Source organism: Barbatula barbatula (genome assembly GCF_947034865.1).
Source record: "Barbatula barbatula genome assembly, chromosome: 21".
Lineage (NCBI taxonomy): Eukaryota > Metazoa > Chordata > Actinopteri > Cypriniformes > Nemacheilidae > Barbatula > Barbatula barbatula.
Window position 1 is genome coordinate 19,785,442 of NC_136784.1, and position 18,775 is coordinate 19,804,216.

An 18,775-nucleotide genomic window follows, 5' to 3' on the forward strand; every position below is an offset into this window, starting at 1 on the left:
TATAAATGTAGGCTGCTGTTAATAGTGTAAATTTACAAATGAAGTTTATCAAGAATTAAACTGGTCATGTCATTCTGTTCCAACTGCGTAGGCTTGTCTTATATATTCAGTGAGGCACAAAAGGGGATAGAAGATTAAGAGACTGACAGCCCAGACACAATTCACTTTTATCGATTATATTCTAAAAAAACAAACTAACCAAACCGGTCTGTGACTCTCCTTTTCATTCCACAAAAACAAACACACTTGTTTGACTGAGGGACCAGCACCAGTTCAAGTCAAAGACCTCTCAGGGTTGGAGATGAATTTAAAATCCCAAAGCTTACTGTCAGATTCTGGAAGATGAATTCTTCAAACAGTTACAAGTGGATGTGGTGCTGTCACTCTCAACCCTTCTGTCTGCACACGTCAATAAAAGACATTGATTCTTTGAAAACTTTATACCCCCATTAACAATTATAAGGTAGTTACACCTATGCACCTGTGATGGGGAATATGTATAAAATATTTTAATAAATATTTTTTTATATTTGAGCACCTCCAACGAACACAATAGACAACAGCAGCTCATAACAAAACCTTCAATTGACTTTACAACTACAAACTCCACAAACTGTCACAGGTGCTCAGTTTTACTTAAAGGAATTGTTCACATAAAAACATACATTTTCATGATAATTTACAAGATGTTTATGTATGTCTTAAAGCGGTGAATTGTGTTTTTCTTCATCGTGTAGGACACTGTTCTAAATGCACGGCGGATATTTCATTGATGGTTCGTATGATTGCACGTAGTGTCTGATGGGCTAAATATGGTTCATATTTGAATGAAACTTGCTTATACATTCACAACAAACACTCAAGTCTTCTGTATATTTGTATATAACCAGGCTACAGTAGATTATTGTTGTAATGTACCTCTAGGACCCGTTTCAGAAAGCAGGTTAAGTGCAAACTCAAAGTAAGTTAACCCCAGAAAACGGGATACTCTGGATTTTCAGTTTCAGAACGCGAGGTATATCAAACCCGTGACCGCGGGGTAAGTCAAGCCCGTTTCAGAAATCAAGGTATCTTATACTTAGAGTGAGTAACCATAGTAACCTACTCTGTGAACCTAACCTGGTCTGCAGCAGGTTTTATTCCACTAACCCGAGGTTTGTTACAATCTCCGCCCCTTTTAGAAGCGCGAGCGGTGTTGAAATTACCTTCGCCGTTTGTTTTTTCATTTGTTTTCCTTAATCGCGCACAAGTTCGTAACACAGACATTAAATGTCCGTTTATTCAGGAACCCGTAAATGAGGAAGCTGCGTTCATTCAGAGAGAGTTACATTTACGTCGGGAGAGAATATATGGTGAAGCCCGTTTGGATGTTTTATCATATCCGGAGGATTTTTTATTTTAACGATACAGTTTTTCTTTACAGTCCATTAAATATATCCACAATCTGCTTCATCCTTACATCACAAACCTCTCTCGTGAATGCGCTCTTACATCTGAGCAGATTCTCTGTATGGCTTTACGTTTCTTTGCTAATGGAAGCTTTCTTTATAACACCGGGGATGCAGAACACGTTAGCAAGGTAACTCTATGCAAGTCAAGTCAGCTTTATTTATATAGCGCTTTTTACAATTTTCATTGTTACAAAGCAGCTGTACAAGAAAACATTGACTATAAGTAAAACATAAAAGGTTATGGAAGTCAAAACACAGGTCAAATATCAGACACACAAAAAATTACTATATGCAGAGTTAATTAAATAAGACTATCAAATTCTAGCAGCCCCCCCGGCCAGGCAAACAGTGCAAAACAGTATGAAAACGGTGGCGAGGAACCCAAAACTCCGTTGGAGGAGAAAAAAAACCTCAGAGGGAAACCAGGCCTAACTAGGGGATTCCAGTTCCCCTCTGGCAAAAACTGCTGCCTCTGCACAAGCTCAACAGTGCTTGCACAACAAGGCAAAATAAAAAACAAATTTAGATTTAAAATTATCATTAATAATCTAATAGCGACTGAAGTTTTGTAGAGTCGCCACGTTCTGCACTCTTTGATGCAACAAATGCATCAGTTGTTATTGGAAGTGTCCCTGGTTCCGGTTGATCTAACTAGTGCAGCCTAGATCTTTGAAATATATATATTATGATAGTGTAGTGTATGCAAGATTAAAAAGATGCGTCTTTAGTCTAGAATTAAACTGACAGAGTGTGTCTGCCTCCCGGACAGTGCAGGGAAGACTGTTCCAAAGTTTAGGCGCTAGATAGTAAAAAGGATCTGCCGCCTGCACTTGATTTTGAAATTCTAGGTATTACCAACTGACCTGACGCCTGAGAGCGTAGTGCACGTGATGGACTGTAATACATGAGAAGTTCACTCAAGTAGTGAGGAGCTAAACCATGTAAGGCTTTATAGGTAATAAGCAAGATTTTAAAGTTTATGCGATGCTTTATAGGTAACCAGTGCAAGGTTGACAGAACCGGGCTAATATGCTCATACTTTTTTGTACGCGTAAGAACTCGAGCTGCCGCATTTTGGACCAGTTGGAGTTTTTGTAATAGGCCTGCAGGGCAACCACCTAAAAGTGCATTACAGTAATCTAGTCTTGATGTCATAAAGGCATGTATAAGCTTCTCTGCATCTGATGGTGACAGCATAAGACGTAGTTTAGATATATTTTTAAGATGGAAAAACGCAATTTTACAGGTGTTGTCGACCTGGTTCTCAAATGACAGAGTACTATCGAATATAAAGCCAAGATTCTTAGCTGAAGATGAGGGTTTTATGGAACATCCATCAATAGTTAAGCAGTATTCTTGGTTGTTACGTAGGGCGGTTTTCGGTCCGATAAGTAACACTTCAGTTTTGTCCGAGTTCAGTAATTAAAAATTGCTACTTATCCATTTTTTTATATCGACTATGCATTCCACTATTCGATGGAATTGCTGTGTTTCATGAGGCTTCGAGGAAATATGCAGAGCAGTAAGAAAAGTGTGCATCGCTCTCAAGCACTTTTTATATATTTGTATCAAGTTTCCTGTGAGAGCCATCAAATAGGAGTTTCATAGGATTGCAGGATAATGGTGAACGTCTTTCTGAATTAGGATGATCAAATAAATGTGGTCTTGCTGCCACCTCTGGAAGTAAGTTAATAATTCAAATACCCTTTAGGATTTCCCAATGTGATTGGGTGCATAGCTGTCTTACAAACAGATTTAGAAAAACCAGCCATGATTTTCTTGGGGGAGCAGGGGCAAGCATGGCCAGTTTTCTGTCTTCTATAGCCACAGTGCTCGGTTCTCATATCCTCATAACTTTCAAGGCCCGTTTATTAAATATATCAAACATTTCCCAGTCAGGCATCCTACTAGCAAGAGCATTTAAACTCACCGGACTGAAGGATGTTTTTATATTTTATTTTCAGCTGCTGCCATGTTCTTTTTATTGCAGAAGGATTGCACCTACATGACAAAAATCGCATATATATATAGAGAGAGAGAGATACACATTTTCACGGTATCAACAAAATTTCTATAAAAATTGAAAATGTATCAATTATACTTACGCATTGACACGTAAAGCTATTTTCTCCCACGCCGATTCTCTCTCTTTTGCTGCTCTTCTTTCTATAAATGTACTCGTATTCGCTGTATGTTTGTAACAGTTCCTCCAATTCGACTGGCGGATAAAAGGAGCGCTTTTTGTCACATGCGGTTGCCATGGTGAATCGTGTTATTTTCGCTCAATTGATGATGGCTTTTTAAAGCCTCAGGTGAAATTACTCAGAGTGGATTGAACTCATTGAAACCATCTGTTCTGAAACAGAAAACTCAGAGTAGCGATTATCTGAGTAAATCAACTCAGAGTTCATATTTTAACTCAGTGTTGCTTGAACCTCCTTATTGAAACTGGTCCCAGATCCAACTGTGTGTATTATTCATTTCAATTCACAAAAAATTAAATTGAAGTTGGAAATTAATTGTCTCCTGTAAGCTTTATATTAAGACCCTTAGTAGATATCTACAAATATTTTAGCCTCGGCATCTGTAATAAGTTTGATTTCACCGGAAGTCATCAATGCAACAACAACAACATGGTTACTACACTTTTCCCATAGTTCATTTTCACTGGTTCAAGTCATTTCATCATTACATTTTTGTTTGACAGTTTGATTTGGTTACAAATATTTTATTTTGTCGTTAAACTCCCTCTACCGGACAAATAAGGAACAAAAGGGGCATAAAACTGCCTGATCCAGTTCTGCAGCCTCCCTTGTAGTTTCGAACTTTAAGTTAGCCGAACGGAGAGAAAACACAGACACAGGTACAGCAACATCATGTTATTTTTACTAAAGCATGTTTAAATCAAACTCTGTATACTCTGTTAACATCAAACAACGAGCAACTGTATATATTACCATTAATAAAGACCGATAGCTCGTGTTACGCAATGTCAACGAATAAACGTTTACTTTAAAGTGCATGTTAAACAGTCACTGTAATTCCTTGACTTTAACTGATGTTTAAATAACTCATTGATTTGATCTAGATAGATCTGGTGGAGAACTTCATTTGGTGAGCTTGGCTCATCATTATTGTAACATGCAGCTAAAACCGCTACACTATAAAAAAATCTCCCTTCACATGTATATGTAGAACTATTGTCATAGCTCTATAGTTCTTGTCCAGAACGTGGCTCAATATTTTGTTGGGAATTATTAATTTGGTGCTATTATGCCCAGCAGAGTGAACAACACTTGGGTTTACCGTATGTATGATGTATGCTGTTTAGATTATTATGTAGAGTGAGCAGATACACCTTAAATCATTGCAAAAAAGCAACTCCACAGATGTCAATCGCACATGGAGAACCTGTGACAAGCAGAAGCCCCAAAAAATTATGATCATCTCGGAGCTCTAATGAGGCAAGAAAGGTTCATCATCATCATCATAAAATAGTCTTTATGGCACTGCCATATTTTTGACATACTGTCTACATGTACAACGAACGAGCACAAGAAAATAGACAAGAGGGCATTATATAGGGAGACTAACAAAGGAGATAACAGGTGTGGGTAAAGACACAAGTGGAAAGCAATACTAGGAGCGAGAGGGGCGGGGCCAAATGACGAGACTGGAGAGAACGCATATTATTACCTGATTGACAATAATATGTTTCTCTCCACATAAAACACGTGGGTCTGTCATGATTCTGCCCCTAGACCAGAAAATCAAGACAAGAGAAGGCAGAATCATGACATTGCAGTATATAAACTACTTAATTGATAGTTAACTGAGAGTAAACTTCAAGTGTACTTTCTTAGACTAAACATGTGCTGAATGCATTGAACTGGTAAACAGTTTTACTTGGAGTATAGTACAAATGAAAAACGTAATTGTAAACGTCTTGGTTACAGATGTAACCTTAGTTCCCTGATGGAGGGAACGAGAAGTTGAGTTGAACCGAAAGATGGGGTTTGATCTTGAGCTTCAACTCTGATGTACTTTTAAAAGGACAATGAAATTGGCGAATGGCGCGGAACACCAAACTTCACCACGTACATACGGGTATAAAAGGAAGATGCCCATTTATTCAACATTTGGGCTGAGGAACCTGAGAAGGATACCCGGGTCACTGCAGTGGGCGTAGCGTTGTGGCATTAAGGATACAACGTCTCATTCCCTCCATCAGGGAACTGAGGTTACATCGGTAACCAAGACTTTTCCTATATGAAACGCCACTGAGCTTTGCTGTATCACAACCTCAAGCTGCGCGACCCTGACCGGTCTAGGCGAGTCACGTGTGCGCACTGCCGTGAATCAGGATTTTCCAGTGAAAAAAGTAAGGCAGCACTTGAATAAGGGTGAGAGCTCTTACCAATGGCCGTCACAGGCGGGGGCCTTCCTACTCTAGATACGAGATGGCCGCCTGGCACCGTGAGGGAAACTGGGGAGCGCAGGAACCTCGAGAGAGGAGCCTGTGCTACGGAGGTCACATCCTACCGACAGGGAGGTGACTAGTGGAAATTACACACAGTCCCGCCAAATGGGAAAATGGTGCAAGACCCCAACAGGGGAGCATGGAACCGTGGAGACCACATTGGGGACGTTCATCGGCGGGGACAGGAGCACTGCCAGGAATTTTTGGGCCCCATTACAAAAAAATCAAATTGGGCCCCCTCGGTGCAGCTGTTGTCACCACATCTCTAGGACCTTACTGTCCCATCAAAAATTTTAAATAACTCTAACCAAAGGCTTGCAACTGTCTTGCTTCTTGTTGATCAATACTAGTACTAGCAAAATATTTACTGCTGGTGATCTGCAAATGCAAGTCTGCATACAGTATGCAGTTCACTATTTGATGCAAGATTATAAGCCACCATAAAAATGTCCTTAAAGCAATCCTTTACATTCTCAATGTATTTTATTGTAAAAATATTGACAGATAACGAAAAACGAAAAAAACTAAATATATATTAACTTAACTTTAATCAAAATAAATTAACATCATCATCTCAAAACAATGAAAACAGCAGATTTTTTAACTTAGTTGACGTGTAAAACGTAATTTCCACATCAGGGTTGTTATAGAGCTAGAAAACAGATCAAGTGATCACTAAATCAATAGGTTTTGAGGAATATGGTCATAACAAAATAGACTCTAGAAAAAACGTCTCGGTTACGTATGAAACCTCTGTTCCCTGATGGAGGGAACGAGACGTTGTGTCGAACTGACAGATGGGGTTCGCCCTTGAGAACCTATCATCTTCTGACTATTTTGAAAAGGCCAATGAAATTGGCGAATTAAATTTGCATGCCGGGCTCCGCCCCCGGATATCCGTTTATAAAGGGGAGCCGGCGTGCTCATTCATTCACCTTTTGTGCTGAGGAGCCTGAGAGCATCTTGTTACTGCTGCAGCGGACGGCTATTGTTGTGGCATGAAGGACACAACGTCTCGTTCCCTCCATTAGGGAACAGAGGTTACATACGTAACCGAGACGTTCCCTTTCTGTCTGTCTCTCGACGTTGTGTCGAACTGACAGATGGGGTTCCTATTGAAAACGTCTTGAGCACTGAGGTTAGAGCTACATGAGGGTAACTCAGCTTGGGCCCGCCTTGAGTGCTTAGTGATGGATGGACTGCCTATTATTCGCCCGAGGGGAAAGAAGGGAGGCAGATGATAGCGCACTGACCCACCAAAAGAGGGGGATGGCGCTCTTCGCAGGTGTACACCCTACCGGCCGCCGGTCTCACCTGGTGTTACCCTGTAAGACTCGAGCTGACACCGGTTCCACGCGGAGGTTGTAGAACCTCGCGAAGGTGTTGGGCACAGCCCAACCCGCAGCTCTGCATATGTCTGCCAGAGAGGCGCCCTGAGCCAGTGCCCACGAGGAGGCAACACCCCTAGTGGAGTGTGCCCTCACTGCCAGCGGGCACGGGCAGTCCTGAGATCAGTATGCTGTCGTGACGGTGTCCACGATCCAGTGCGCCAGTCTCTGTTTGGAGACAGCCCTCCCCTTCTGCTGACCTCAAAGAGCTGCTCAGAGCTTCTGAAGCTCTGCGTGCGGTCCACATAGAGGCGCAAGGCGCATACTGGACACAACACGGATGGGATTGGGTCTTCCTCCCCGGTGGGGAGCGCCTGCAAGTTCACCACCTGGTCTCGGACACACACACGTACCAATTATCCAGCCATGAGCGCTGGGGCGTGGGCAGTACGGTGCACTGCAGCCCGATGCTCGCGGCGGCCCGAGAGAGCATGGCTGACATCTCGACTTTCTGCCTTTTCCTGAGCTCTATCTCCCGGAGGAGACGGCTCGAAAGGAATCGTCAGGGTCGGATGCCAGTAGGTCGCCCTCCGATGCTGCGAGGGACATCTCGCTGCAAACGGCTCGGAAGCTGCCGCGGAATGGGAAGCAAGTGATGTTGTAGGTGCGTCCCAGAGGACACAGCCAGACGTGACCGCTACACCTCGTACGAGTCGATCGAATCGAAGGTAAGAGCAGCGAGACATGTCCAAGCTGTAGGGAATTTTCAGCTGTTTTAGAAAATTTTCTCTTAGAAGACTCTTTTCCACCAAAACGCAGAGGAAAGTCGTATACAGGAGGCGATTCTGCAAATATGCGTTGTATGGTCCAGTAGGTAAGTACAGAGCGATAAATTGCTTAGCATACAGATGATGCTTTGCAGGTTCCGAAGAACAAAAGGTTAATGAATGGGCATCTTCCTTTTATACCCGTATGTACAGGGCAGAAACTACTGGTACACTACAAAGTATAGTGCTATAGTTTCAAGCTAAATTCCTGGAGGGCTGCAGGTCTAAAACTAATCAAACATACCTGTGACATACCCTCCGAAAGATGGTATGACATACCCTCCGCAAGATGGTAAGAGACTCGACTGAACTTTGGAACAGTCTTCCCTGCAATGTCCGGGAGGCGGACACACTCTGTCAGTTTAAATCTAGACTAAAGACGCATCTTTTTAATCTTGCATACACTAGATTATCATAATATATGTATTTCAAAGATCTAGGCTGCACTAGTTAGATCAACCGGAACCAGGGACACTTCCAATAACAACTGATGCATTTGTTGCATCAAAGAGTGCAGAACAGTACTCTACTCTCAGCCAGTCTTGTCTCATTGTTCCAAGGTTACAAGAGCGGAGCGGGCAGGGCGCAATCCATTCCTAGACCTGACAAATGCTGGACGAAGGAAGTGACGTCCCTACAAAACTTCAGCCACTATTAGATTATTAATGATAATTTTAAATCTAATTTTTTTATTTTGCCTTGTTGTGCAAGCACTGTTGAGCTTGTGCAGAGGCTGCAGTTTTTGCCAGAGGGGAACTGGAATCCCCTAGTTAGGCCTGGTTTCCCTCCGAGGTTTTTTTTCTCCTCCAATGGAGTTTTGGGTTCCTCGCCACCGTTTGCATACTGTTTTGCACTGTTTTGCCTGGCCGGGGGGGCTGCTAGAATTTGTTAGTCTTATTTAATTAACACTGCATATAGGAATTTATTGTGTGTCTGATATTTGACCTGTGTTTTGAATTCCATAACCTTTTATGTTTTACTTATAGTCATTTTTTCTTGTACAGCTGCTTTGTAACAATAAAAATTGTAAAAAGCGCTATATAAATAAAGCTGACTTGATGGTTTTATTATTTATTGCCGTTTCAGAAAATCAACTCCATAAACCAACGTGAGAACTGACAATAAACAAAGCATTCGCATTTGTGTCCCTTTTTGTCCACAATAATTGGTAAATTACCACTGTACTTTCTCAGATAAATAAAAATTATACCAAGCAATAAACCGCTAATACCCCAAGCATGAGGTTAAAAGAGTTAGCATATTTTCCGACACAAATTATAAAATAATCACAGTACGTGCAACAAACACCAACCTTGTGCCTCCTCTGGGGTTGCCAAAATACAATCAGCCTTTGCAGTTTATATTGTTAACGTGCCGTTTCTGTTTTGTTGTCGTATTTTCCTTAGCTTACCATAAACCTTTACCGTTTAGTGTTAGCGCATTCATTCTGTGGTTAAACAGCTTCTTCGTTAGGCAATACAACACTGTAAAAGTCAAGTATTTTAAAAACTGAATAATTATCTTCAGCAGGCCTTTAAAACAGGCAAACATATATATATAAGAACAAATGCATCCAAAGCAGATCAAACAATGCATCTGCCCTCTAGTGTACAAAATAAGAAACAGCAAGCACAAAACAAAATGGGTTTGCTACAACACCGGATTCAGCTGATCATGGTCTTCAGGATTACTAGAAATTTTCAAGCAGGTTTGGGTTGGAGCTGGTTGGAGCTAAACTGTGTAGAGCTGTAGGCCTCCAGGAATTGAGTTTGACACCCTGTACTAGTCCATTGATATTAGTATGCTTACTACACAAAGTATACTTAAAAATATACCTGAACTTTACTTACTCCCAATATACTTACAAAATTAACTTCAAGTATACTTCTTTTTAATGAGGGCAGCTAGCACATATACATCTGTAAGACGTCTGCTAAATATCTGGAGATCTGCTGTGTAAAAACAACTTAGAAATAGCAGTTTTACAACCATTCTAAACCATAAACACGTCTTCTAGATCTGACAGCAGACATCTCCGAGACGTATTGCAGATGAGCAAACAATGTCTTGCAGATGGATCAGGATAGAGTATGGTGCAGCCAACTTGTTCAGGTGCTCACCGCCACCGACTGTACGGGGATGTTCCACCTCAGAGGTTAATGTGATTATTTCAATTTCATAAATGCAACTTGACTTAGTGGTGGAGTGAAACAAACGTTATATGACATTTTGTTTTGAAAATGAAGAGAACGCCCCTATTTTTCATTGGTAGTTGATGTAATGTAAAAGCTCATGCTTCTGATAAAGTATAATTTGTTGGAAACTACAGTTATAGCAGAGGATGCGCTCTGACGAAAAATAGCTCTAATTTCTAGATAAAAATGATTCTTCAGCTTGTAATAATAGCAGAATCTCTTGAGTGCTTAATAGAACCCATTCTGTAAGAATACAAACTTGTGCTACATAGAACCTCAGTGGTGCTATAAAGAACATTTCATTATCAGAAGTTAGGAGGATTTATTATAACTTTTTTTACTTTAAACTAATATATATATATATATATATATATAAATCTGTAGAGACAAAAAGCATAAGATGTGCATAACAGTACAATTAAATACTGTAATTCCTACTTTGTCACAACAATAATCATCACAGAACCTTAAAAATAGATTAGAATTCAATTGCATTGTCATAAGCACCTTTCACAGTTTAGCGTTGTTTTAAACCAGATTTACAGAAAATGCATAAGTTCTACTTTATGCATTTGGCAGAGGCTTTTATCCAAAAAGACTTACATTGCCTTACATAGCATTATCCTATACATTTATACATAATTATCTGCAATCCCCTGGGATCCAACACACAACCTTGCGTTGTTAACGCAATGCTCTTACAACAGAGCTACAGGAAAGTTTTGGTACAGGTCATGATTCTGCCTGCTCTTGTCTTGATTTTCCGGTCTAGGGGCAGAATCATGACAGACCCACGTGTTTTATGTGGAGAGAAACATATTATTGTCAATCAGGACATAATATGCGTTCTCTCCAGTCTCGTCATTTGGCCCTGCCCCTCTCGTTCCTAGTATAGCTTTCCTCATGTGTCTCATTACCCACACCTGCCCATCGTTATCTCCTTTGTTAGTCTCCCTATATATTGCCCTCTTGTCGATTGTCTTGTGCTCGTTCGTTGTACATGTTTCCTGCCCTGTATTTAGTGTGCCAAGTTCCTTATTCCTTGCTGCGCTGGGGTTCGTGTTCTTCAGGTCGGGGCTGTGGGCCTCTCCTCACCCTCTGCACCCTTCGACTCCTCCAGCTACTCTTCTTCACCTCTTCTCCACCGCCGGCCACACCTACCGTGGGCCGGTCGAAAAGGAATCCGAGGAGGGGGTATTGTCCAGCCCGAAGCTCCAGCCGGAAGACAACACCAGGACTCCGCCCAAATATTTTTTGGGGGGACGCCATACGGGCAGGAGGGGGCCTCCTGATGTCTCAAGTCCGGTGGTACCGTCAAGGCCTTCCAGCCGGTGTCAAGTCCTGCCCAGCCGGCCTTCCAGCCGGTGTCTCAGCCGGGGACTCCGCGCTCTCGCGCGCCTCCCCCAGGGTACCCCCTGCTAAGTCCCCCAGGACCCCACGCTCTCGAGCGTGTCCAGGGACTAAGACTGCCCCTCCCTGTCCCAACCCCTTTGGACTTCCTTTCATGGATTCATGTGTTCCCCCCATGAACTCTGTTGTTCCCCCTCCCCCCTCCCTTGTTAAGTTCATGTTCATATCATGTATTGGTTTTCTGGTTGTTTATGTTTGCCCCCTTGTGGGAAGTATTTGTTTTCTGTTTTGGTGTCTTGTTTAGTTAGTGTTTTCCCCATCGAGGGTGTTCTTGTTTATTAAAGTCTGTGTGTTAACCCCTTCATCCCCGCTGCCTTGCATTTGGGTTCTTCCACCACGTTCACGACCTACAGTTCATGTCAGTTTTAGTTCTTGATCGCTCTGTGATTTCTGTCCTTATCACTCGTGGATTCATCACAGCTCTGGTCACGGCACTGTAATGAGTGTATCATTCATAAATACACATTAAAGTTCATTGTTAACTTCCAGTGAATCTGTCGTCTGAGAGATGTTTTCAATAATGTTCACGCTTAGAAAAATCTACTGATATGGCTTGGATTTATTGGTCATTTCACATTTGATTCCCTCTATACTTTCTTTGTTAATTGTCTATTTGACAAACCCTTCAGCCACATGAACAGAGATGTGTGTGTACATATGAGAAAGTCCTGTCATAAACGACTCAAGCTGTGAGAAACTATATGTCCCCCTGAACAGTTCATATAGTTTGATGTTTAACGCCGACATCTGCACCGAGAGGTTAGAAGACATTAGACGCATGTTTCAGTGTAACCATGTTCTTAGTAGTACAATTTCTCTAAACAGAGTGCTGTGGACATTTTTTTAACTCCGATATTCAAAGTCAAGTGAATAAGAACCGCATTAAAAACTGAATCCAGATCAGGAACCGTAATACGTGTTGCAGAACCACGACGGCACGCACTGCACTTCTCTGATGTTTTTACCAGGTCGTCACACTTTGATTGCATTCGTGTTCATCAAACTACTGCATTGCCATTTGGTAGTAGTTTAAAAAGGCAGAGGGGTGATGGATTCTAGGAAATACATTTTTCGGTTGTGACAGAGTTCCTGAACATGTAGGTGTTCATCTTTTAACTATGAATATTGTTTAAAATATGCACAGTTCATACATAAATGTTATAGAACTTTCTGTATCTATGCTTTAAATTAATAGCTCAGTGGTAAGAGCATTAGGTTCCATCCCAGGGGATTGCAGATACCTGTGTACAAATGTGTAGGATAATGCAATGTAAGTCCAAAGCTTCTGCCAAGTGACTAATCATCACTGATCATCTAATCAACTCATAAGGCTCATATATCCGGTCTTTTTTATTTTCTTGAATAGAAATGGACTTGGGTTATCTGCTCTAGTTCCAGAGTTACGGCTCTGATCGTGGTTCATCTGTTTCAGCACCACGGACAGAGCTCGTGTGACGTCAGATGACACGTTTTATCAGGATGACGGGGTCAATCGGGTTGGTGTTGTAATGCAGTGCTCTATCATGTGATGTACACAATGACAGGTTTCATTTCATTGTTTGTTTGCGCGTTTAAAGTCGCTGCGAACAACTCACGAAGCACATCTGTGGCCTCATCACATTAGTATTACTGAGCGCTGCGTCTGTGTTGATTGGCCACCGCTTTGTTTCTGAAGAACTACATTGCTTGGCGGAAGAACATCATTTATTGTTGAAAAATTATGAGCCACTTAAAGCCGAGGTTTGCAATATTTGTAACACAGATATTCAATGTAAAACAAGGCTTATTGGAGGTTGAAAGCAAAAATACTTGATTTGAAGGATAACGCATTATTTTTGCAACATAGGCATGTTTCACTTCCTACTGCTCGAACGTGAAAGCAATTCTACTCTAGTTACATATATTACAGCCTACAGGAAGACTGAAGGTTCATGTGTGAGATCTCGCGTCATCACATGACTGCAGCACATCACCTCTACACCCCCACACCCCTGCGTTCCGTAGACTCGATGTAAACACCGTGCGCCGTGCGCTTTGTCTTCGGGCTCGGACCTCGCCATGCCATGGATGCTTTATGGCAATATCAGTTCAGGATTATTTTACTCGGGGACTCGACGGTGGGCAAGTCTTCTCTGCTGAAGAGATTCACGGATGGCATATATAGCGATGTAGCGGACCCGACGGTCGGGGTGGATTTCTACGCCCGATCACTAGACATTGAACCGGGGGTGAAAATCAAGCTACAGCTATGGGACACAGCCGGACAGGAGCGATTCAGGTTATTATTATTCTTGATGAAAATATCATGTCTCATTCGACGACTGTTTTCGGCTAAGCACATCCAATCTATACCCGCACAGAATGCGTGTATCGTAATATTGTTTTAAATCTTTATTCATGACATGATGAAATAAGAAAAAATATGAAACGAGAAATAATGGCAATCGAAATGCGCCTGTTTTGTGTATTAATGCATGTCGGTTGTGCGTGGATGGTCGTGTATATAGTGTGGGATAGTCCATTCACGATGGGGTTTTGTGTTATTCAGTTAAAGCAGGCATGCACACAGGCCTAACGGTGTTCATGAACGAGTTAAAGAGGCTCATCGCATTGATTTGTTCCAGGTCTCACCTGTCTCTGATCTGTTGCCCTATATTCACATGCGCTGCCTCCCTCCAAGCTCAGAACATTTGTAGTTATTCGGTGAACACAACAAATGAAACAACACACCGCTTATGGTCTTTAAAAAATGAATGACGTATATCTTGGAAATTTTGTCTTCTTCAGGTCAATAACCACTTCGTACTATCGTAACTCTGTGGGCGGGCTCCTTGTCTTCGACCTTACCAATAGGAAGACCTTCGATCATGTGCGGGAATGGCACAGAGAAGTCAGCGAGCACATTCTGCCTCATCACATGGTCTACATCCTGATCGGCCACAAAAGCGACCTAGGCCGCGACCGCAAAGTGTCGCAGGACGAGGCGGAGCAGTTGGCGGCCGAACTCGGCATCCGTTACGTGGAAACTTCAGCCAAGTGCAACAGCAACGTGGAACGAGCTTTCGAGCTGCTCACACGGGACATCTATGAGCTGATGAAGATGGGCGAGATCTCCACGCGTGACGGATGGGACGGAGTCAAAAGTGGCCTCACCGCTAAGGTTCTCTATCCGGCTGAGCAGGAGGCGGAGAGGGAAAAGAGCTGCAACTGCTGACTCCCACAATGCACCTGCAACCTCTCACCTGTGTATCAGTCAGACGTTCTTCACCTCACCTGTGTCGTATCACGGTCACTGTCTGGTCTCTGCTCACCATCGTGTTTACCCTGTTGTTGCTTTCTGAGAATGAAGGTGTAGTTTGATGTGATGAGTAAATAAGCATCAGTGTATCTGGGCTGGAATGAACAGGCCCTGCTTAACTTTACCGGAGACCGTGCCATGTTCTGCAGGCACTCATGGTGAAAAAAGCTTGCAGCAATCTCGTGAACAATAATGTGTGGTTTTATACATCTGTGACATGTCAACAGTCTGTTTCGAGCTCTTGTTTCTCTCCCCTTGGTTATCTACATTATGATTCGCATTTAAAGAAAACATTCAAAAATCTAGTGATTACAATCTTATTGTCCATTCCAGAGCTTTTTAAACTATTTATTTCTGTGTGGATGGGTTTCCTATTGAAATAAGAACTTGGAATGCATAGAAGGTCTAAAATAGTCGATAGCCTTTAGTTTATGACAAACTTTACTAGGTGGTGAGAAATTTCATTGGACAACTTTTTGTCCTATTGAAGAAAAATTGTATACTCATGCAAACAAGGCGAATCATCGATATTTGGTTTATATTGCCAAAATTGTACATTTTAAATGTCTCTTCAATGTTTATTTTGTGAGATTTTAGTATGTGTAGATAGCTTAGATTTTAATTTAAGTCATGCAGCAATTCAGGTGTTATGGGGCTTTTAACTTGGGACAAAAATCTGACATGATTTTGGGTGGACATGCTTCTGGAAATGTAATGGAGCACTATATTCACACACAATATATATAAAACTACACAATTCTGCTGTATTACTCAGATTAGTGGGTTATATTTTTTTCATTAGTAGTTCATCAGTATTTATTTTAAAAGTGATCTTGTTCTCACTGTTCCAAAGCCTAGTTATCTGCCCACCTAGGACGGATTTAAGGGGATCATAGACACCCTATAGATACTCTTTGAACTGAGTATAAATATACATATTATTCTTTCAATGCTTTAAAAAGTATTGGTGAACAGGTCAGTCTGATTAAAAATGGGCTCTTTTACCCAATACTGGTGTGTGTTGAGTTATTTGTGTTTTTAAAAATACTGTAACTCTCTGTGTAGAGTGTTTCATATATCAGTTACAGATGTGGTTGATGGTTTGGGTGTTTGGCTGTGGGTGCTGGGCATTTAGCCAGTCGAGCGACTGCTCTGTGATAAATGGGGATGTATGAGATATCTTTATAAACTTTGGTCTCCAGACAGTTAGGATTCTCCCAATACGTGATACTTGCTTAAGCAGGCAGCCGACAGCAGTTCTGTAGGTTTTGGAGCAGAGCTACAGAGAAATAAATAACACACGGGCAGAAAAAGACTGCCTTTCCTCTCTATAGGAGAAATGTGTATCAGGTTCCTTACCCCTTTTCACGTGGAAGCATGTGTACTTTGAGACAGGATCAAATCTCTGTGGAATATAGCACATTGAAATAAAAGTCAAAACTGGAAATAAACTAATAGATTTGCATTTCGAAACATTGAAAACAATGAAACATGCAAAATCTAATCAAATGAGACATTTTTGACATTGATCACACAAAAATGTAAATGTTGTAATGTTGTATAATGGCAAACTCCTAACTGCACAGCAACGCCCCGTAATCCACCAAACCCAACTCATCGTTTCTTATCTCATGTGATGGAGTCTCAAATAAACAAAAGTCAGCTCTGTATGTGAATAAAATGAATAACATGCTTGCTGAAATCTGAACGCTGCATCAGACTGTGAAGAGATTATTTGCAGGCCGCATAACTGAATGGATGAGCTCTGTCATGTGCTGTTGAGGGTTTGGTGGATGTTTATCGACATAGCCACACATACTGTGAATAGCAACAAGTTTTGGTGGCAGTCAATGGTTTAGTTAGATTAACTTTTGTTTCTTTATTTGTTTGTACATGGCTCAAGCAACAGTTGAGTTGAGACCGAAAAGAAAGAAGAAACAAAGCAACTGTTTGTATTCTTATTTATTGGATCGGCTGCATTTCTTTCACTTTGATTTATGCTATAGTTCAATACAAATTGTAATACTGTATTTTTATTTATGGGGAATTTAAACATGTTGAAACTGTCAAAATACAAACAATCCTAATGACCATAAAATATAAGCTAATATAGACCCTGCATTATAATGTATTACTCTCAGCTCTGAGAAACATATGTTGCTATGTTTTAAGGGATAGTTCTGTCATGAATGACTCACTCTATAGTTGTTCCAAATCTGTATACATTTCTTTGTTCTGATGAACACACGATGGATAAATGCTTATAACCAAACCAAACAGTTCTTGGCCACCGTTGACTACAATATAGGAAAAAATGACAGTGGTAGTCAAAAGTGCCCCAGAACCGTTTGCTGATGTACATTCTTCAAAATATCTTCTTTTGTGTTCAACAGAATAAATAAAAAACAATGTTTCCTTCAATGGTAGTCAATGGGGTCCAAGAACTGCTTGGTAACAAGCAGTCTTCCCGAAGACATTTATACAGATTTGGAAGAATTCTGAGTTGAGTAAATGATGACAGAATTTCTTTGGGGGCTGAACTATCCCTTTAAATCTCCCCGACACGCAAATCTCATGTAAAATAAATGTGTGTATGTGGATCTAATAATGTGTTGCATCAAGACAATCAGTTTTAAGTTTACATCATTTAATTTACATGAACAACCATCAGATACTGTAAATGCGAATGAGCTTGTAAACAAGAGGTGCAGATTCAGTCAAATAATAAAACCCCTTTAAATCTGCATTTCATAGTAAACCAGAGTCATCAGGGTTTCTTTTGTAAAATGTAAAAATGCTTGTTTTCGCAATGTGGTCAAATGCTGTATGAACGGCTGTGGTTCTGAACCATATTCAACTTGGGCGTAATTAATAATGTACTACTATGGTGTGGGGTCCTTTATATTCATAAATAAGATTTTAAATGGTCTGAAGTACTGAAATAAATGACAGAACTGTTTTACATTCTGGATGGTTTTGCACAGCTTGATAACTAGTTTCTATGGTAACTGCGTTTATATCATTCCTGTATATGGTATATTTTTCATGCACGATTTTGCTCAAATTTTTGTAATATGGTGGTGCCCTAAAAACATTTACACATTTCTCAATAATGACTGCAACAACACATTTTTAAGAGAAGGGGAAAACATTACAATGACGTAAATATAGCTAGTGTACATGAAGATCATTGTGTATCATAGACATAGAATAAATAATTTCCACAGAAAAACGTGTTTTTATCAGGAACCCACTATCACCCTTACACTATTGCACATTATACAAATATCAATCAAACTGTAACAAATACTCAAGCCAAAACAACGTATTACGTCAAGCATTGTAAAATGTCAATATATTTGCATTGTGGTTTGATATGCCATACACAGCACCCATGTTTAAAATAAAATGTTAATAAAATAACCTGTGTTATTCTCTCTATTAGTTTGCATTCCGCGACATAAATCAAATATGTGATTTACAAATAATCTCACATACACTATTTACATGATATTTACAATTGTGTGAAAAGAATGGTTTTGTTTAATTCAGGATGTTAATGCACACACGCTATTTTCCATACAGTTGACCTAACAAATGGTTATAAAATATTATATAATACAAAATATAACGTTCTTGTTCTTGAATTCTATCTTCATCACGGTAAAACCATAAGACTTTACGCTGCTGCCATCTGGCAAGCCTGTTTGCAAATTATGTAAACATTTACAGTATATCATAGACTTTATATACCTTTAACTTTATATTATATATGTTTTCCTTCTG

General features: G+C 40.7%; 1 protein-coding gene across 1 annotated transcript; it reads left to right on the plus strand.

The window, feature by feature from the left end:
• Positions 1 to 13,459: 13,459 nt before the first annotated feature.
• On the plus strand, positions 13,460 to 18,402 carry rab42a (RAB42, member RAS oncogene family a). Its single transcript, XM_079484127.1, has 2 exons — positions 13,460 to 13,969; positions 14,479 to 18,402. Exons 1-2 carry the CDS (start codon positions 13,755 to 13,757, stop codon positions 14,903 to 14,905), a joined length of 642 nt encoding a protein of 213 aa, XP_079340253.1. The 5' UTR covers positions 13,460 to 13,754; the 3' UTR covers positions 14,906 to 18,402.
• Positions 18,403 to 18,775: the final 373 nt, after the last annotated feature.

Excerpts from the sequence above, each read along its gene's own strand:
- rab42a (XM_079484127.1), top strand. The coding sequence starts at position 13,755 with ATGGATGCTTTATGGCAATATCAGTTCAGGATTATTTTACTCGGGGAC. Across the intron at positions 13,970-14,478 it reads GCCGGACAGGAGCGATTCAG|GTCAATAACCACTTCGTACT; the intron begins GTTATTATTATT and ends TGTCTTCTTCAG.